The following is a 20936-nucleotide window of genomic DNA, read 5'->3' as shown; positions in this document are numbered from 1 at the left end:
CACTGAAGTTAGATGTTCCCAGACTGATCCACACTTAACATGGTCTGTCAAGCAATTTCGAACTTTGGAGACAACATGTGGTTCAATACGTGACAATGGACAGACCTCTTCTATGGACAGGGGGTTTCTAACAAATGCTAAAGAAGTCCTCAGAGAAGATAGCTGGGGACGTTCCAGACTCTTCAACTTCCTTCTGCACACTTGCTGTATATGATGCCTTTTAAAATGTTCTGTTTTCTTTTATCAGGGAAAACCAGATTCCTCTGAAGAATACCATTTCATATACCATTTTCAGCAATGAATGAATGCTTTTTAAACCTCAGGGAACATTACTACATCAGACCACATCCACTTGCTACAAAATGTCCAAAATAAGGGAAAAAGAGGAAAGAAGAAATTCCCAGGTGGGTAACAGTGGGCAACAGCAAGGCTTACATATTTTAAAAATTGTTCCACTTTTTTAAGTAATTCAAACCATATTTCAAATTGTCCAGATTTTTGTTTTGATCAAAAGTACATTTTCTCCCAGTATCTGCATGAAAATTTCATCTCTATTTATTAATTTCTTTCTGTTGTCTGCAGTGTTGCAGACATACTACCAGTCAAGTACAACAATTCTTTCTCCTACAGACATCGTTCTCAGAGGACTGACTGCCATTTGGAATTTGACAGTCTTGTGACTATGAAGCACACATAAGCACAAGTTCTGAAGTTAAGTATTTGTCAGATTTACCTATACCCTAAAATCTTTTGGGCTCTGGAGTTTGGCTAAGGGACTAACCAGAAAATTGCCAGCTTTTTCCTATAATGCTCTGCTTCTTTGAACAGTAATAGTGCAATCCCTTAACAATATGAACAACACAGATATATACTATTTAGTTATAAGGTAAGAATTTGTTAATTGCACATTTCTCATCATCTTATTTTTATTGTATACCTTTCTCTCACTGTCATCTTCCACTAGAATTTAACATCCATGCAAACATCCACATGTAACCTGCTTTGCTCAGTCACTCAGACAAATGCACTTGCACACTCTGGCAATTGCAGAAAGGGGCCTTGCAGCTGCACAGTTACCTGCAGAAGTGCACTATCTGTCAGACAGGATGTGGCTCTTCAGGAATCAGAACAAATCAACAGCAGACTTGGTCATGGAAGTCAGTGGAAAAATCTGCCTTCTCCTCTGCAGAATCTGGATTAAATCCACAGAGTAAAGCTGTGTACTGGCCCTAATGTGGCAGCACAGGCATGCAAAATCTCATTTCCAGCTTTAATTGAAACTAAAACAACCATGCACAGATGAGTTCTTTGTTTACTCCACTGCAATTTTATATTTCTGGATGTTGCCAGTTATTGAGACATCAGGGAGTTTGATTCCTAAAGTACAGCTTTTACAAGTGTCTTCAAAATGAGCTTTGTTTTCAAGGGGAGGAGAAAGTTCATGTGAACCAGCTGTATAATTAACATTTCCTGCAACTACTGTCAACTCCTCTCATCATTACTATTCTGTGCCCCCTCCCACACATTTATCAGCCTCGATCTCCTTGCTGACCACTATAATTAGGATGGGTTGAGTGTTTCCAAGGGCCCCAACAAACACCTTTATTACTACTTATAACGACTCATTAGTTGCAGAAAGTTTGAAAACAACATCATCACTACAGCTGAAGTAACTCACTCAGTTAACATTAAATGTCCAGCTGCAATTTTAAAGCATCATTCAGGACATTGCTATAGATAAAAAATATGATGGAAAGCAGTCAAGTGGAGAAGCACTGCAGGAGGGATGAATCTGGGTGAGGTCTAGACCATACAGAGACTTGTCACAAAAGATGAGACAAGGAAATCCTTCCACATTGGAGTGCAGAAGCCTCTCTAACCTCCCAGTATGAACAGCATGAACTCCCCACTCCTGCAGGGTAAGGAGGAAGGGTTCAGGTTGGACACAGAAACCTCAAAAAAAATAGATGGGGAAATTCCTTGAGAAAATTGAGTTAATGCCTACCTGAGATTACTTTTAGACCTATGTGAAGACATTCGTGCTTAATTTGCCTTGATGAAATCAATGCAGCTTAAAAGTCCCAAGAAGGAAACAAAGACATTTGTCAGGTATCAGCCAATTCACTTTGTCTGCTTTTAAGAGATGAAGGAGGGTAAAACAGAACCAAAATCTTATTAGATCATGAACTGTACTGCTATGCTGGAGCATGACACCAGTGCCTGACAGAGCCAGGCATGTCAGAGACCAACAAAACAGAACAATCCAGCCCAAAGGCAAAAATAGCTCTTGAGTTTATTTCAGCCACCTTGGTTTGAACTGACAGCCAGTGACCCAGAGGAGACAGCAGGGTATCACTGGTACAGGAGTCACTCACTGTTGAGTGACTGAAGGAACACCTTCCCAACTTACTCACAGCTCACATTCCATCCCCTTCTTCATGTCCTTGTAAATTGGAAAGAGGGAAAATCTAGACTTAATAAATTACGCAAATACTCCTGCAAAATGAGACGGAGGTAAACCAGGATCCAATGTGCCATATCAAAGGAAGTTAGTTCATTGCCACCTTCTCCCTATAATGGATACAATGACTATGATGCAGTGTAGGCAATTTAATAGCCGATTGGTATAGGGAAAATGTGAGATTATGAGTGGGAAAACTAAGGAAAGTGAACTGCTTTAAACAGGCTGCCTGAAATATGATTGCTGATTTAAACTAATTTTCACGGAGTAGCATATGTTTCCACTGTAAATTCCCTCGTGATTCTGAAACTGGTACTGTGTGTGGTGCTTGAAGAAGCCATTGTGAAAAAAAGAAGAGGAGAGACAAAAGTCAAGAAAAATAAAAAATATAGTAAGAATTTATGAAAGGTTCTCTGAGCAAAAGCAGTCAAGACAAATAGCAAGCTCTTCGAACAAGCAGGTGGCTTTGAAGAAGACAGCAACAAAACCCCTGCAAAACGATCATAAATCACTCCCTGTCAAATACCAACTGATGGGGGTATTCTGCTTATTGCTTTTAGACATGCTGTTTAGAGAAAGGGATTGGTTGCTGCACAGAGAAGACAAGAGAGGCTAGAGGAGTCAGCACCCAGATATGGTGTGCTTGAAACCTGCAGTGAGCCCTGATCGGAATCCAGGCATGTGGGGTATGGCTCCTACAGTTACACCGTTAAACGGAATGGAAATGCAAAGGAATTCGGGATCTTCCCGCCTCTCCTAATTCGCCTACTCTGTGCTGCCATCCCATGGCACTCAGGGCCAACATCACCAGATTACTCACTGCTTTAAGGGACCAGACAAACTTGGGATGACGACTGGGCTTGCCAGTACTGAAGCAGTTAAACCACAAACCAGGGGCTCAGCAAGCTGTCAGCTGCAACTCTTACTGCTGTCAGTTTTGATTGATAAGACTGCAAACACAGGGAAAATCATGGCTTTGGCATGAAAATGCAGCTTCTATTCTGTCTACACAGACTAATTAAACAGGTTTGTTATGTATCAAAATGTTTACTATAAGCAACTTGAGTATATTGAATATATGAGCTTTGATAAAAGCAACAATGATATGCATATATTTTAGTTCTCTGAACAAAATGAAAAATACAGAAAATGTCGATTTATATCTACCTAAACAAACAAAAACATTTTCTTAGATAAATTTAAATCAAAGATCATTTATGTTGTAGAAGAGTTTTGTGGTACCCATTTCAATGCTAGGAGATTTAAAACGGATTTTAAAAAATTTATTATTAAATTACAAAATTGAATTTAGGCCAGTTTTAAAAGCAGTACTACATTAAATTAACTAACCATTTAGTTTAGGGAATACTTAGGAAGAATATTCTGATTTTCCCATGAACAGTCTGATTTTCCACTCTGCTTATGCCCCAAAGTCTATATTGAACTCAACAGTGTTAAATTTCAGATATTTTAAAACTTTTTTCAGTGAGTAAGCCATATTTGTGCAAAAACATTCCACTGAATTCCTTGAGAAATAGACAGGCATCATCAAGTATTACCTCTTGTCTGCATTAAAGCCTGAGGTTAGCTGAGTTTATTAGAGCATGGTGCTAGTAACACCAAGATGGTGGGTCTGATCCCTGTATGGGCCATTCACTTAAGAGTTGGACTTGATGATCCTTGTGGGTCTCTTCCAACTCAGAATATTCTGCGATTTACCTCTTTTGTGCTGGGATCAGAGTCTATTATTTAACATTCCAAATGGCACCGAAGGTATTACAAGCAGTTGAAGAACACAGGTGACTCCCAACTAGAACACATTTCTGACAGGGCTGTCCCAGGGCTGTGTTCCCCTTTTCAGCTGTATTCCTACTGAAGTCTCTCCTCTTGGACATCAGTAGCAATGACCAACTGAGGAACAGACCAGGTTCTAAAATTCATAGTTAAAGAGTTATTACAATTCACAAACATATTTTTCAACTTATTTACTCAGTATTTGCAGAGAACTTGGAGTGCAGCAGAGGAGGAGTTACCTAACAGGGTTTTGTTAGCTGAGCCTTTATATCCCAGTGGCAGGATGGGACAGTACATGCCTGACTGTGCCTCTGGAGCAAGTGTTTGGAATGCTTTTCTTTCCTGTACCATTGCTTGTTTGCATTGATTCACAGAGTGAGCCATTACTGATTCAGATGCAGTCCCCAAGAGCATCTATAGAACTGCAGTAAGGTTTAATTTGTCCCCAAATACCTCTTCCTATTGCAACCAGCTGGATGAAGACAAATTAATTTTTGAAGAACCGTAAACTGAATTGCTTTAGACTGATCTGGATGTTTTCACTTTGTGAACACACTCTGCATGGGAAAGCGTGATGAGCCTGACTAAATGACAGCAGTCAAAGTCTATTCTTATTTACCCCAGCACAAACCTAGATTATGTAGAAAATGCTAGTTCTGTTAAGGAACATGAGGCCCTCAGGAACACAGAAGCCCACATTTGCCTTTGGGAACAAACTGACAGCATTCCACACATCACTACACCTGGCATGCTAACTTTGGAATATCACTTCTCTAATTGTCTCTGAGAGACTCCCAGTAAGTCTAATACTTTCATAAAGATACAAATCATATTAGCAGGTGCAGTCGCTTCATGGGAAATGAGTTCCTCAGGAAGGGCTAAAGACCATTTATATTCAGAAACATGCAAACAACATTTTCCTTTCAAAATGGTGAATGAAATTTCTCTTTTCAAGGGTGATTGACACTATATGGTGTTTTATCAGTACTTTAAAAAGATTCATCCGGCGAGATGTGCTCTCATATCTTGTGGTCAAATGCAGAACATGCAAAAGAGCATAATTAAGATTCAGTGAAATGCACACCACAGCATGTCGTCATCCTCCTCACAAGTCACTGCAGGTAGTCCTTCTTTGTGTCTCAGCAGTAGGCTACCAGACTTCAATTGTTGTATTTACCACTTTAATAAGCCTTTAAGACTTTCCTTTTGAAAAAGAGCAGTTACTGAAGCTGTAGAGAAAGACAGGGTTAAGGAAAGAGCTTGCTGTTCTGTACAACCTCTCTCTTCCTTATGCCCGGTTCTTACAACTTGGAAATGACAGGAGAGGGTGAGCTGCCTGGGCCAGCAGGGCTTACAGTGCACAGGCAGGACAAGAATCTTTACAGCAAAGGCTGTGAAATCACTGCCGAGGCCCCTGCAGGCTCTTGGCTGCTCTCAGATGGCCCTGCTATGCCATCTAGTGACAGGCATGTTTTCCATCCCTCACCTACCCCTTTTACTGCACACTCCCAATGACAAATCACGCACATGAAACAGGAACCAGAAAACTGAAATGCCAACAGAAACCTCCCCACGAGCTCTGCACCTGTAAAGATCTTGCAGCTCTTCTAGAGACACATGTATTGCTGTTCTTTCACTGCTCAGTTAAATATAACTCTCTGGCCTCAACAGAGATCTGGACAAAAGGGGCGAAGTAACAACAAAGGGAGAGGTGGTACCACCTGAGCTTTTGGGGGCATAGGTATGGCTCAGCGCTAGGAAACCGTCAAGCTCCAGCAAATCCAGAGGGAGAACAACACCACACCAGGTGAATCCTCTAAGGTAGTAAGCCTCAGGCTGGTTCCTGCACTCTTCCTCCTGACCCCACCATGATCCCTGCTGAAAATGTTTTAAAGGATTTAACTTTGAGGGTAAAAGAGCAGGACATGATCAGTGAAAATCCACCTTTAAAGGACAGGACTCAAGTGTAAATAGCATTGTCAGGTAAGAAAATCTCTGCCTCCAGGAGCTTGTAATTCTAACCTGAAGTGTGGCTACACACTCCTATTGTCACCTCCGTACAACTGGGAGTGTGGGAGAGCAGGGACTGCTGCCAGCTGAGACTAGACAAAAACTGGCATCAGTAGGGGGATACTGGGAAGCCTCTGCCGCTGATTTCCACAGCTATTTGTCAAGCGGCAAGTAGATTCTTGTACTCCACCTGTGACTGAGAACACGTCACCTGTTGCAGTTTTGGGACACTTCTTTTAGGATAAATCGGCACGCTGGGAAAGGGAACGTCGTTGATGCTGGCAACACTGTTTCTTTTCAGCGTGCTCAGCGACGAGTCTCTGAGCACAGAACCACCGGCACCCGGTGTTATGTGAGCGGGCCCGAGGCAGCGGGGGCCGGACCGGGGCCCGTGTCCCCGCCCCAGAGAGGGTTCTGTCCCCGCCCCAGAGAGGGTTCTGTCCCCGCCGCGGTGCCACCCCTGCCTGGGCTCCATCGATAGCTCTGCGCTCGGCAGCCCGCCCCGGGGCCGGACGAGCCCTCCTTGTCCCCTCCCTTTCCTCCCATCGATGTGTCGGCGCTCGCCCCGCCCTCCGGCACGCTCTGCCGCTCCCGGCACCCGGGACGGACACGCTCACCTGCCGCCGGGGCGCTGAGGTGAGGTGGACCCGGGCCCGGCCCCGAGCTTTCCCCAGCCGTCCTCAGCAGTCCCGGGCCGCGGCTCCTCGGCCGGGCGGGGCGGCCCCTCAGCGGCCTCTCCCCCGGCGGGCGGTGCGCGCTAAGCCCCGCCCCTCTCCCTGCGCTCGCGCAGTCGCGGGCACCGGCCCCGCCCCCGGCAGAGCGCGCGGCCGCTCCCTGAGCGGGGCTGCGCCTGCGCGCGAGCGCGGCGGGACCACCAAGGGGGCCGTGCCCGGCCCAGCCCGGCCCCGGCCCCGGCCCCGGCCAGCCGTCCCCCCCGCTCCAAGCCCTCCCTCTAGCCCCACGGCGCCCCCTCCGTTCGTTTCAGGCAGCGGCGAAGGGCGATGCGGCCCCCGCGCCCCGGCGGCCCGTGAGGGCAGCGCTCGGCAGCGATGGCCTCGGGCTGCCCGGCGGCCTTCGGGGACCCGGGCGAGGTGCGCGAGGGCTTCCTGTGCCCGCTGTGCCTGAAGGATCTCCAGGCGTTCCGGCAGCTCCAGGCGCACTACGAGGAGCAGCACGCGGGCGAGGACCGGGACGTCAGGGCGCAGCTCCGAAGTAAGAGCGGCCGCGGTGACGCGGAAATCCCGTATGGCGATGGCTGCTCGTACTGCGAGCGTCTGACAGTACCGAAACAGTAATTGACCGGCTTACGGTCGAGGTTTCAGTGTCATTCTTCTATAAGTCTCCTTAGGCCAAGCGTAGCGTTTACATTCTTCCGATACTTTTCGTAAATAAGTTCTAAAGCAAGCGCTAAAAGACGTTACTTTTCAAATATCGTTTATGCACGATTTTTATTATTGGCCTTTTGGGGTTTTTTTGTTTGGTTTTATCTGAAAAGTTGGATTTATATTGTAACCCAGTGGATTCCCAAGCATTACTTGAACACCACACAGGACATGGGAAATCTCTGGTACTTGCCAAGTTCCAGTTCATTAATTTCTTGTTTTGACAGTAGATAAAACTGCGGTTGCAGTTAAAGTGTAACATTAAGAGATGTTGTTGATGGAAAAGAATACGGGTGGTGGAGCTGACAGGAGATGCCGGAGTGTCTCAGGGCTGTGCTATGGATTACCAACTTTGACTAATGTTTGGAAAATAGCTGTAAATTGTGTTTTACTAGGGTATTTCCCTTTTTTACCCCCCCTTGCATATGCAATATCATTTTACATTGAGAGAAAAATGTGTAAAATCTGATGATACTTCTGTATGTTTCCTGCAAAAATCTGGTTGGTTTTGTTCTATTATGCTACAGGTACTGGCCTGGAAGTATGTTTGTTTGTTTGTTTGTTTTCTCCTGAGATTGATTAATAATTCAAAAGTCTCTTTTCTTGGTGAAACCTTAACCCTAACAGGGGGCTGTTTAGTACTTTCAAAATTATGTGAACAAGCACACTGAAATTCTTTGTTTGTGTAACAAGACAAAGAAAGTGTTGAACATACTTGAATCCGAAGAAAATAACTGGGAATTAGAAGAATCAAGATATTGCTATATGGTGTCCCAGATGCTGCGAGACAGGTTCCATAGTTTAAGACATATTGCTGTTTTACGGTGAAGTCCCTGAATGGAATGCCCTAACCTACTATTTTGTGTTTAGAATCTCAGTGCTGCTTTATGACAGACAACAAAGAGCATTTCGTGTCATCTGTGGTGCTCTGAACTGCATTCTGGTTCTAAGAACGTGTTGAGGATAAACTTGTCATCCAGGAAAAAAATTTGTGCTAAAAGAAGAGGAATAATCCATACTGGCTTCTTGTGATGAATATTCAGTGACTACCTGCTACGTTTGATAACTTGGCTTTATCTTTTTCAGATCTAGTCCAGAAGGCCAAAAGAGCAAAGAAGAAATTGCTGAAACAAGAAGGAGATGACAGAACTGATTCTGGATCTCAGGAACGATATGAGTCATTCAGCTATGGTGGAGTAGATCCCTACATGTGGGAGCCCCAGGAAGTAGGTAGGAGAGCTAGAAAGCAATATGCAGTGGGGATAACTTTTAACCTGAATTGGGGAAGTGCTGATGTATTGCTGAAGCGGCTTGGAATTGTGTCTGTGCCTTGGATTCACTGTAGCGGGGGATTATGGTTTGTACACTGACTTTGTGCAGCCTACCTACGTTGTGTGGGGTGTGGGGAAAGTGCAGATAATGGTCAGAAAAAATACGTGGGTAGGATCAGAACCCAGCTACCCTTAAGGCAGCTGTTTGTCATGTCATTGTGCCTGAGCTGCTGAGGTCTGCTGAATCTGTGTTTACCTCTGTGCAGCTAGCTTCATCTTGTGACTTTACAAAACAAATTAATAATTAATAACTAAGCTATATAAATAATAACCAAGGCATATAAAATCTCCAGCTTTTGGGCTGCACTTAAAGTAATTGTTAGCTTGCATGTTTGACAAAAAGATTATCCAATTATTTAAACTCTTTCAGCTTTTTCCTAGAATTTGAGGTGCAGAACATCTGTCATTAAAAAGAGGTTTACTTTAAAAAGAACACAGATTAAAAAAGAAAACAACCTCAAACCCACTCCTCTGAAGATAAGTCTACATTTGTAGAATTTCAAGGATAAGGTGACAGCCTGTAATTACAAGTGCTGCTACTGGCAATTGCCTGTTACTGTAGCTGACATATTGTTGCTATTTTTGGGGGAAGAAGCAGCACCATCTCTGGTGGACCCTGGCAAAGTTTCCCCTGTGGTGCTGACAGACTAGGACTGAGCCCTTTGGGTCTGCACGGTCTGAGTTCTGTAGATTATTTTACTTTTGACTTTATGATTGCTGCTCAAATAATTAGATAGTATAAATATTAGCTAAGAATAAATTTAGACAAGGTTTATGAACATTGGAGAAGTGAGAACTGTTTTCTCATCTGAGTAGAGAAGATGAGTCATAGGGATTTTGGAATGGGATTTGGTGGGTCTGTGAAAGGGACCATGTGACATCACCAAAGCAGCGGCGGAATTCAGTTACCCAGAGGAGTCCTTTCCTATGAATAATTCATCATTTTTTGGTTATTTCATTAGCATGAGGAAGTGAGATTCTTACACTTACATAGTAGCATCAGAAAGCAACATCTGATGTTGAGTTCTACCAGTTGGAAAAAAGATTATTGTTTTAAATTTTGTCTGTAAGTTTGACTTTTAATACCTGGCTCGCCTTATTTGGAAGAGGAGTAATCGTAAACCAGCATTGTTGAATATGAATTGTACATTTCTTAAATAGATGCTATATTGTTCTTTTGAATACTCAGGGATCAGTTTTCTGTAAATCTGAACTGTCATCAAGGATTTGATTCAGACTCCTAAAGGTGGAGAGATGATCAGAAATCTGAAAGCATAGACCTCTAGTAATCAGTGGACCTGCCTCTTCCTTTGGTTCAACATGTAGCCAGGGAACTAAGAAGAGAACAATTAGAGAACAGTTCTAGTAGGTAACATCTAGCTTGCTAAATGTAACTGAGGAATGAAGAGGGGAAAAAATGTTATTGCAGATGTTCTCTTTAACGTAGTGCTTGTTGTTTTCTGTGGTGGAAGTAAAACACTATTTATTGCCAGTCTGGAGATTAGACTTTACCCTGCATGTTTTATTTAGGGCAACACTATAAAAATGTAGGATTCTAATGTGTCTTTAAAATTGGATTTGAACATGAGAAATAAATGGTGAAAAAAGAGACAGCCATCTTTCAAGAGGCATTTAAATCCATGCAGAATACCTGGGTGACTAGGACAACTTTCTGTTATCCTTGCAGGTGCTACAAGAAGCCATCTTTCTGAATTCAAGAAACACAGAGCAGCCAGGATTGATCACTATGTAGTTGAAGTTAATAAGTTAATAATCAGATTAGAAAAGGTAAATTTGGTGCTTTTTAATATTCCAGCCTTCTAAATGTTTCCTAGATTTAAAAAAATTAAATTTTTGTATGAAATGTGCCCATTTATCTATCAGTACACTATATAAAGGATACTAAACTATGATTCCTCACATACTACCTTGAGTACTGTGCATGGTTTGACCCTATACTGTTGGTATGATTTCTGTTTCTATGCACCATTTTCAAGATGAAGATGCTGCTTCCACATACTTCAAAAACCATCTGTTCTCCTGATTTTCTCTGTCTTTTACTTTACTAAATTTCTCCCTCATGTTTTTGTCATGATTCTTCCAGCTTCTCATTCCTCCAAATCTGCCAATGATACACTTGCATTTTGACTGAGATGCAGTAATGTTGGCTGCAGTAAGGATTATGTCCTAAATGGCTGATTTGTACAGGTTTGACAGTCATTGTTTATCACTTGTCTGAATACGGCATTAGAAATGGACAGGACAGTTGCATGATTGGTGTGAAACAGGCTGAGAGTCCTCTCTTAAAGATGCCAGGTTTCTTTTTCTTGTTGGGCTGAGTTGTGTTGCGTTTTTTTCGTTGCAAAGTATAATTTTCTTGAATATATTTTTTATCTTCTGCCAGCTTACATCGTTTGACAGAGCAAACACTGAGTCAGCTAAAATAAGAGGTTGGTGTAAGTTTACCTTGGACTTTTTACCCCTATAGTTTATCCAGCTGATGAATTAATTGAATAGCTTACGTGGTGTGTATTCCTGCTCATAGCTATAGAGAAATCTGTTGTGCCTTGGGTCAGTGATCAGGATGTTCCCTTCTGCCCAGACTGTGGCAGTAAGTTCAGTATCCGAAACCGACGTCACCACTGCCGCCTCTGTGGATCTATTATGTGCAAGAAGTGCATGGAACTCATCAGTCTGCCTTTGGCAAGTAAGTACAGTCTGTGGAGTTAACTCCTCCTTTTCTTAGTGTGCTCTGGGTGCTAAGTGCATCCTGGCTGTTTGCCATTAGAAGAAAATATGCTTATAATAGTCTGGTTGTGCAGAAAACTTGGTCCTTAATGTGTCATTCAGTTTCATCCAGACACTTGTTTGTGAAATACAGTACAAAGAATGATTTCTCCATTTTTTTCTCTGTTCCTTCTTCAGATTTGGAAGTGTTGCATAACACTGAAAAAATTACTAGAAGTAGTATGTACTCCTGGTAAATATAGCTAATATTTAGTGTACTGTTCTTTTGAGTACCATAACTATGGTTAATTAAAGTTATCAACTTTAAGAACTGCCAAGGTTCTTCACATTTAAAAATATTGTGGATATTTCCAGTCTTCCCCATGATCTTCAAATGTTGGACATTTGCACAACAAATTAAGGAAATTCATCCTTAGGCCTTTAAAAACCCCTTCAGACTTTTTTCCTCATCTGGTGCACTGGAGAGGAGACCATATTTTCTGTGGAGATAAATGACATCAGCTGTGCTTTTTCGAGGTTCAAGCACAGAATCTGGACAACAGTAACATACCCGTTCTACACGTTATTCTCTAACTGTGCAGGCTTAAACATGAGAACACTTCTAGGCATAAGCAAAGTAGGTGGTTCTCAGCAGTCTGCTCTCTAGCTGGTTTTAAGTACAGCAGGCTTTACAGTGAAGACCCTAATTCTGACTTGCAGTCTTGGTTGTCGTGCAAACCTTGCATGTCTTTCCTTCAGCAGACTGTTTCAAACGGTTTTTTAATGTTTCCTGAATGTAAGGTTTCTGCTAAAGGGCAGTTTGTTCGTGTTGGTAAAATCTGTTGGCTTCTCCAGTTACTGTAAAATTACATGTGTATAATTTTTAGGCAAACTCACTAGTGCCAGCAGAGCGGCCTTGGGTTCTCAGAGCAGCCCGAACTCCTCACCTAACAGTGTGCACGGCTCCCGCCGTGGCAGCATCAGCAGCATCAGCAGTGTAAGCTCCGTGCTGGATGAGAAGGATGACGACCGAATCCGCTGTTGTCGGCACTGCAAAGACACCCTGTTGAAAAGAGAGCAACAGATTGATGAGAAAGAATACACGCCAGAGATTGTGAAACTCTATGAGGTAAATCAAGCTCTGTGCTCAGTGTATATGTCTGCAGTAGTCACTACTTGACTTGTTACCTCATGTCCAAGCTCTTACTTTGTGACTTAATATTCACCTGCGTGAGACTGTTGCCTCTTCTGACACATAACGAAGACACGTCTGAAGTGGTGGAGTCAGTTGCAGTACAGTATTTATATCCCACAATAACTTCAAATGTTTTTTTAAAATACATCTTCCTTCTCATCATCTGGAACTAGTAGTTCAGAGATGCCTCTCTCTTAAAATTGTGAATTTGTTTAAACCAATGATCTTGGTTGATGGGCTGCACTGGAGCTATAAGACTCCGTGTTGTCAGTACTGTTTGTCCTCACACTAATGGCAAATGCTTTTTTGAACCATCCATGTCAACAATGTGTTCAAATATGCTTTGCAAGCAGGTACTGACAATCACCAGGTATCTTTTCAGTACAGTCCACAGACTCCCCAGGTTATTATTGATGGGAGTTTCTGTTGGTGCTCTTTGTGAATAGATTTAAGGCTAGAAGTTGTCCAAGTCTTTCATTCAAAAAGATTCTGGATTTAAAGTCCACCTTGCAGGGTACAAGGAGTCTTTCCCTGTTCCTGACTGTGCCATATGTATTCTGAAGATAATTGGAGGGTCTTGTCATCCTGCATAGTTTGAGTAGCTTTCATCATGGTCAACTTTGAATGTGCACAGGCAGCATGAAAAGGTTTATGTCAGCATGTTCTTGCAGTTGTGTCTTAATGTAAGTTCTTTTTTTTATACATTTTGTTTTAAACAAGAAACTCCGACTCTGCATGGAGAAGGTTGACCAGAAGGCACCAGAATATATAAGGATGGCAGAATCACTAAAGTAAGCCCCATTTGCTGATGATGTTTATGAATATATGTTATTTCCTCCCTTAAATGTGGGAAGTAGTAAGGAAGTGGTGTGTTAAGGCTGCAAGAGTGTGTAAATTATAAGGAAAATCATTACCTGTAGTCTTCTGGATGCTCTTCAAACAAAGTAGTACTGAACTAACTGTTAATGGTAACATACAGAGAAGTTGTTTGATTTTTGTAAAATTTTTTTAAAGCCACTTCCCAGTGAGGCACCACTGTCAGATTTTGACACATCATCTTTGCAAAAAGGAAGTACAAGGCCTACAATACTTGTGTAAATGAGCCTCTTCAGAACAGTTGCCCTGAGCTGGATGCTCTGGCTTCCAAGGAATGCCAGCAGCTGAGGATCATTAGAACGCTTCGGCACCTTCGCCCGGCAGTTGTTCGGGGTGTACCTGGCATACCCTGTGCTGCAGTGGATAAGCAGCATTCTCATATTTCAGTTTTGTGCATAATTCCTTGCAGTAGTTTTTTGTTTCACAGGGGTAACTTAAGTCTCTCCAACTCTATCTGCAAGAGGTTGCCGGGTTAGACTTCTGGCTTGTATAGGGAGAGAAATATGCACCTTGGTCTTGGACTAGGAAGCATGTCTTTGGGGAAAGTTAAAGTTAACAAATATTGCTGTACCTGTCCTTCAGATCTAGTGGTTTTAGAAAAATTTGTAACAAAGCTGTTTTTGTAAAAACAGTCCTCCCAATAGGAAGAAAAGTACAGAAGGTAAAAAACATGCTAAGCTGTTACTGCTTTTTGTCATGACTTCATGAGAGGTGGTGTTATGTGGCTCAACAAATGGAGAAAAGTAAAAATACAACTGTCCTGGATAATGGAAGCACATCAGAAAACAACAGGCTTCTTACTGATGAAATTAAAGATTTCTGACTAGTAGTGAGTCTCAGAAACTGGAATCATATGGATAGTGAAATTACTTTTGAGAGAGTGATCCTTTTCATTTATATTTGTGATACAAAAGGACAGGGAAGCTAAAAGCTGGTGAAGAGTCTTCCCCATTAAATCCAAATTTATCAATAAATGGGAAACTAGTAAAGTGCCTGTAATTGATTGTGTCCTCATGTGGACCATCAGTTACTGGCATCTTAAATACTACACCTGTGTGGGGTGTGGGCTTTTGCTTTCTGACAAACCCTAATGGAGTTAACTATTGTGCTTTAATGGTATAGTTAGTTATTAGTGATTTTTCCACACCCAATCACCTGAAAAAAACCTCACAAAAAAGATACATTCGCTAAGCATGTGAGTATCTAATTGACAGAGTGGCATTCTCGTGTTAACACACAGTTTCTCCTAGAATAGTAAGCAATAATACAATCATAAATAAAATGATCTTCTATGAAGTGGTCATGTTTGCAATATGATTGTAATTTTCCACTTCTGTCACAAAGAAAGGTTTTTTAAACATGAGGTTGAAATAAAATCATTCGACCCTTTAGTGTTAGCAGTTCTTACCATTGTCGAATCTTGGTCATCTTGGGATAACTTGTAGTGTTGTATGTGTTGTTAGCTGGATGCATGACTTACTGTAAAGTTCTCTTTATTTCTTCTTAGTGCAGGGGAGACAACCTACAATCTTGAACATGCTAATGACTTGAGAGTGGAGATCCAAAAAATATATGAATTTATAGATTCCTTAAGGTAAAAGATCATCTCTTTCCCCTTTCTGCCCCAGCATGTGTGTATCTCCCTCTGTTATGACTTCACTGATTATGTGGATAACCAACCAATTTATCTCCTCAGTTGTAAAAAGCATTTGAAAAGGTAGATGCTGTTCCTGTGCACCATCAATTTCTTCTTCCTTTTCTGGCCTTAAAATTCACGCATTCCTCTGCAGTGGGACTAACCAAGCATAAAGGAAACAAATAGCAGCACTGTTTAGGGGGAGGGGGATTGTTTGTTTGGGGTTTCTTTGTTTTTTTTAAAGGGTGGGAGTGGAAAGTGTTATAAATTCTGTTATCCAAAATTGTTTATCTAAAAACATCAGAAATTTTTGATCCAATATTGTCTCTCCCCTTCTGTTGCATTTCTGCTGGCCTTTTTCTTGAACTGATGCTCCTGTATGTTTGCTTTGATTCAGTAAGAAGATTTTGAGTCTAGGCTTGCATGAAGATCCTCAACCTCATCCTAAAACACTACAACTTCAGCGAATGATAAGATATTCAGCTACACTCTTTGTTCAGGTAAATAGAGCATATGCTGTGAGATGAATGTAAATTTTATATAGTGTTCTGTTCTTTGCCAGGCATCCCCATGGTTTGAAACTGTTTTGACAGGAGGTTTAGTTCTAAAACTTTTCTATAGTTCCCCTAATGACTTATGGTAGCCTTAAATAAGCTGGCTTGAGCACAGATCATGCACACAGCAGCATTGGATCTGGGACCCAAGAGGTGTGGGAGCCTTGGCTCTGGCTCCTGCTGAGGTGTCAGCCCACTCAGCAGCGCAGCCGTGGCAGCAAAGGCGTGCATGGACCTGCAGCAGGGACTGCAGTGTAGAACCATCTTTGGTGTGTCTGTGGGGTTTCTGCTGGTAGTATTTCTCTTCTCAAGGACTTGAAAATTGGCTGAATGCCTGCAAGCAATACTGTTCACAGTATTTTTTATTTCAATTTTTGCCAGGAAAAACTGCTTGGCCTAATGTCCCTGCCAACCAAGGATCAGTATGAAGAACTGAAGAAGAGAAGACTGCATATGGTAAGACAGGTTAGGATCTGTTATATCTTGCATGAGTCACAGATGTAAGCCTGAGAGCTGTGTGGGTATGACTAGTTGCCTTCAACACTGGATTTCAGTTTGTCATTTTTTCATGTGTATTGTACCATACCCTTTTCCAGGGATTCACATAGCTGCTGCTGTATTCTGCCCAGAGCAGAAGTAGGTGTGCATGGAGCAGCAGCTGGGTTAGGTGCATGTGCTGTTCTGCTGCAGTGTGTGCAGAGCAAGCCCTGAACTGAGTATGTTAGTTTACATGGACTTTGAAACGGTGTTCAGGAGTTCACTTGCCCAAGCAGAATTTAGAAACCTCTTTCAGTGGTGAAAAAAGACATTTAGAGTAAGGATGCCTCTTCAGTGAGAGAGTTTTTTCGGTTAGGAGGGAGGACATCATTAATGGTAAACTAAACCAACTTTGTTTTGAGGTATAAATTGAGAAATCAGAATCATCCCATTCCAAAAGCCAATTATATCGATGACCTTAAACACTGATGTTCTATTATAGGTGTCTGCTGCTGTAGTCAGCTGTGATACAATTACTGTTCAAATCAATCTAGACCACTGTGCATTAGGCATTAGCTGCATTAGGCATTTTTTTTTGCTCTGTAAAGAACAGTGTCACTCCTCCTACTTGCCCTCAAGTTTGTAGAGGCAGATCTTATGGGATTTTGGTCCATATCATCACAAACTCACAGGAAGCATTTTCTGTGAAGTAACCAGAACTGCAGCTGATCCCTTTTAGCGAGAGCGAGCACCATCTAAGATCAGCTAACTTGTACTCGTGGATTTAGAATGAAATTTTTCAAGCTCGTGATGTTTTCTTACTATGTGTTTTTTGTTTTAGGTCACTCTCGAAACACAGGGAAAACAAGAGGAAAATCAGAAAGAGTTTATCTCCAGATCTGCAGCTGCAGTTAATGGTGATGAAACTCACATGAGAAAAGGAACAGTCAGGAAATCTGAGGGCTGGTTACCCACATCTAGCATCTCAAGAGAGAGTGAGAGAGCAGACCCACTTCTTCAGCAGATTGACAATATCACATCCTTTATTGAGCAAGCAAAGGCAGCTAATAGGATAGATGAGGTCCATATGTTGCAAGAAAACCTGATGCAGCTTCAGGATGAATATGATCAACAACAAACTCTGAAAGCTATTGAGCTTTCCAAAAAACAGGCAGAAGAGGAAGAGATGCAAAGGGAGGAACTTCAGGTCCTTCGTGAAAAAGAGTGGGAAAGAGAGCGGCATAAATTCATGTCTCAGCATTCACGGACACACTCCTTAGACTTCAGAGAAGTCAAGCAGCATTTGGATATTACTCAGATCAAAGGGGACACGAGTTCTGAAACTCCTGCTGTTGAGCAGCTGCCAGCTCAAGAGCATCTGACCTTCACACTCAAACCCCAGAATGTCCCACAGTGTGACCTAGACAGAGATCAGCCAACCTGCCTAAACCCCTTTGAAGATGAAGCAGATACCCCTCAGGCAGAGGAAGATCCTGCTAACCCATTTGCCAGAAACACCTCTCCAATGGTTTCTTTCTCTAACACAGCTCTGCAAAGTGATAAAAAAGAATATAATCCATTTGAAAGTGAGGAGGAGGAGGAACAAAGTAATGGAGCACCTGGCAGTACTTCAAACCCTTTTGAAGAGGATGAAAATCCATTTCAAAAGGCTGGTGAGGGCAGTTGGAATTCAGGGAATCCATTTGAAGAGGGATCCTCTACTAATCCCTTTGAAGTGGAGGATGGCAGTGAGATCTCTGGAGAGGAGGTTATAGAGGAAGAGCTGCTTCTCCAGCAGATAGATAATATCAAAGCTTATATATTTGATGCCAAACATAGTGGACGACTGGATGAGGTGGAGGTACTGACAGAGAACTTAAAGGAACTGAAGCACACATTAGCAAAGCAGAAGGAGAAATCCAACTGTTGAAGCAGCAATAGGGCTGTGTAATAATTCAATCTGCTGTTAAATATGGGAAGGTAAGGCAGATACTTATAGGCTGGAGTACAGATCACAAGAGGGAAGTGGGAGAATCCTGACCTTAAAGCACTTTCATTTAGGCATTGCCACTACTACACAGTCTTGAAGAAAGAATGTCTGAGGTATGCTGCTGGTCTCAAAGGCTTATACTAGGGAAATTTAAAACAGCTAACTGCTCTTACCGAATGCTTATTTTTGGTCAAAGAAGTTGTGCTAATAGGGAACTGTGATTTGGAAATGTTTGGAATGTTGGTTTGCCTTCTTTCCCCCCTTTCTGTTGTAGTGTTGGCCTTTCCTCTGTTGATGACCCAGGGTAGCTGAGTTGCTAGTGGTGTTCTGGGAAAGTGCAGCTAAAAAGCTGCTGTGATTCTCCACTGTGCAGAATGTACAGGCTTGCAGATCAAGCTTGTGCAGTGCTAATAAGTACATAGAAGGGATTTTAAGGCTGAGAAGAACTTTCTGACTGATCTTAATAGGAGTAACTTTTTAGTGTGTGCATAAAGATGCCCAAGGAAAATTTGGGTGCTGTCTTTTCATCTGGTTTCCCCTTTGCTCTGAGCACCATGTCATAGTGCTATGCTGGCTTCAGACCTGTTCTTTAGGGAGCAAGTGTCTGCTCCTTTCCAGGGAAAGCAGCATTAGGCCAGCACCACTTCAAACTATAGTATATAAAGGGTGACCCTCCAATTCCTAATTATATTATGGAATCTATACATTCCTTCCAATCCTCTGGGTGACAGAATGATCATGTTTGTTGTATTTATGAGACTGGAACCCTTTTTTTTTAGCATTCAAGGAACAAAAGATCTTTTTTGTAATGGAAACCTGAGGTGCCACTGAACTGGAATTCCATGAAAGCGAGGAGATAAAAGTCTGTGGCTGCAATAGTACCAAATGACAATTCTCTTTCATGTTACATTCCCCTCAGGAATTTTTGTGAGAATCAGGCATGTCTGTCTTTAAGAAGGAACTTCAGATTGAAGACCTCTTGTCATCCTGTGGCCTAGGGGATGACCAGGTGACAGCCAGCACCTGTGCTGCAGGAGGGCTTACAGCTGGACAAATGCAGGGTCACCTCAGGACTAGGTCAGCCTCTGTCTTTGAGAAAGATGGAGTTTGAGCTGCTTTGATTTTTATCTTTGAAAGGCACAGGTCCATCCATCATCAGGAATCAGTGTATGTAGGGGTGGGGAGGAGGAGTCAGTCTAAAGGGTTTCTTTATTTAAAGCTGAAATAGAGAAAAATCAGGCAGATCACACTGTACAGCACTAATAGCAATGGGCTTACTCAGAAGTGTGAAGTTCTCTGGAATGGGACATGTCTTTAACTATGTCTCTGATGCTGGTGTAGCTCTAACCCAAGCACTGCATGAGATTTGAGACACAGATGATTCTGCTACCTACAGAGCAGGAACTCTGGTTTTATTTTGCTGTAAATAAGTGGAGGTAGGGACTTGTGGAACTGTTGTTTAAAAAGCTCAAACCACCTATATCCTCACTTAATAGCACTGGTAAGGGATCAAAACAGAACAGCCAGTCAAGGACAGCTGATGTTACCTCTAGTGTAGCCTGAATCTGGAGTTGAAAGGTGAACAGAACAGGTTGGTTTAAGACCATGAAGTTTTTATGCTGGTGTTTTATTAGAGCTGATTGAGTCCATGAGTGTTATTTTGCATCAAGTGCAAAAAAGAACAGAGAATTCTGAAAGGTCTTAAAACGAACAGAACTCGTGTGCTTGGCACCAGATTTATGAAGGCAGCAAAAGCTGTTGATAAATAAACATAATCCCTGGAATTGTATAGTATAAGGCAGTTATTGAGGACAGACTTGTTTGCTAGTCAGGAGGATTGCTCCCTGCACTCTAACCTAATGCTTTTTGTGATACCAACATGAAAAAATGTTTCGGTGGCTTCTGCTTTCACATTTAAAAGCAACTTTTTTCCTTGTTGCAACTATCCTGCCTTGTTTGTATTTTCTGTCTAATACACTAATAACTATTCTTACTGTACATGTAATATATTATTTTTACAAGCAGATAACAGACTAGCATACCTCATGATCTTTGTCAGTGTTAAATGTGATAGACTAGGTAGCTGATACTAAACTCATCTCCACAGTGCAGATCTTTGCTGGTGTTGAGACTGCTGTGAGGCTTGCAAGGCACAAGGGAATGAAGATGTCTTAAGCAGAAAGCTCAATAAATAACTAGCATTGAGTTTTGTTACAGCTGCATGCACTACTCTGTATGGAAACTTTGTAAACAGATGAAATAAAACAACATGTTTATTTTGTGCTGTGTTTGTCCTTGACAATTTGTACAGGATGCCTGAATCGGTGTGAAATTTTGCACTCGAGCACGAGTTCCAAAATGCACAGATAAGCCTGATGTAAAGGCCTGTGCAATAGAGTGCAATCTATCACATTTATACAAATTACAGGTATTCTGTATTGTTTGGGGAGGCAGAAGCTGTGATGATTTAGAAGGGTTTTTTGACTGTGCAGGGAGGATGTTT

General features: G+C 42.1%; 2 protein-coding genes across 4 annotated transcripts in view; one reads left to right on the top strand and one right to left on the bottom strand.

The window, feature by feature from the left end:
• Positions 1-6987, bottom strand: part of TMCC1 (transmembrane and coiled-coil domain family 1) — a 119034-nt gene extending 112047 nt beyond the window's left edge. The window contains exon 1 of one of the 2 annotated variants that reach the window (XM_032699004.1): positions 6883-6987. The gene's annotated coding sequence lies outside the window, so the exon portion shown is untranslated. Of the gene's footprint in view, positions 1-5976; positions 6129-6882 lie in introns of those variants that run through there. The other variant, XM_032699005.1, reaches the window with a different exon arrangement.
• RBSN (rabenosyn, RAB effector) lies at positions 6884-20717 on the top strand. Of its 2 annotated transcripts, none has more exons than XM_032699000.1 (11): positions 6884-6901; positions 8734-8877; positions 10666-10766; positions 11383-11428; positions 11524-11685; positions 12593-12834; positions 13621-13691; positions 15284-15370; positions 15810-15912; positions 16348-16422; positions 17285-20717. In XM_032699000.1, the coding sequence occupies exons 2-11, from the start codon at positions 8856-8858 to the stop codon at positions 18371-18373; spliced, it is 1998 nt and encodes a 665-aa protein (XP_032554891.1). In that variant the 5' UTR covers positions 6884-6901; positions 8734-8855; the 3' UTR covers positions 18374-20717. The 2 variants fall into 2 exon arrangements, with proteins under 2 accessions (XP_032554891.1, XP_032554890.1); XM_032698999.1 differs by lacking the exon at positions 6884-6901 and adding an exon at positions 7217-7477.
• The last annotated feature ends 219 nt before the right edge of the window (positions 20718-20936 follow it).

Source organism: Chiroxiphia lanceolata, chromosome 11, assembly GCF_009829145.1.
Source record: "Chiroxiphia lanceolata isolate bChiLan1 chromosome 11, bChiLan1.pri, whole genome shotgun sequence".
Taxonomy (NCBI): Eukaryota; Metazoa; Chordata; class Aves; order Passeriformes; family Pipridae; genus Chiroxiphia; species Chiroxiphia lanceolata.
Note: the sequence above shows the minus strand (reverse complement) of the source record. Positions and strands in the feature narration are given on the sequence as shown.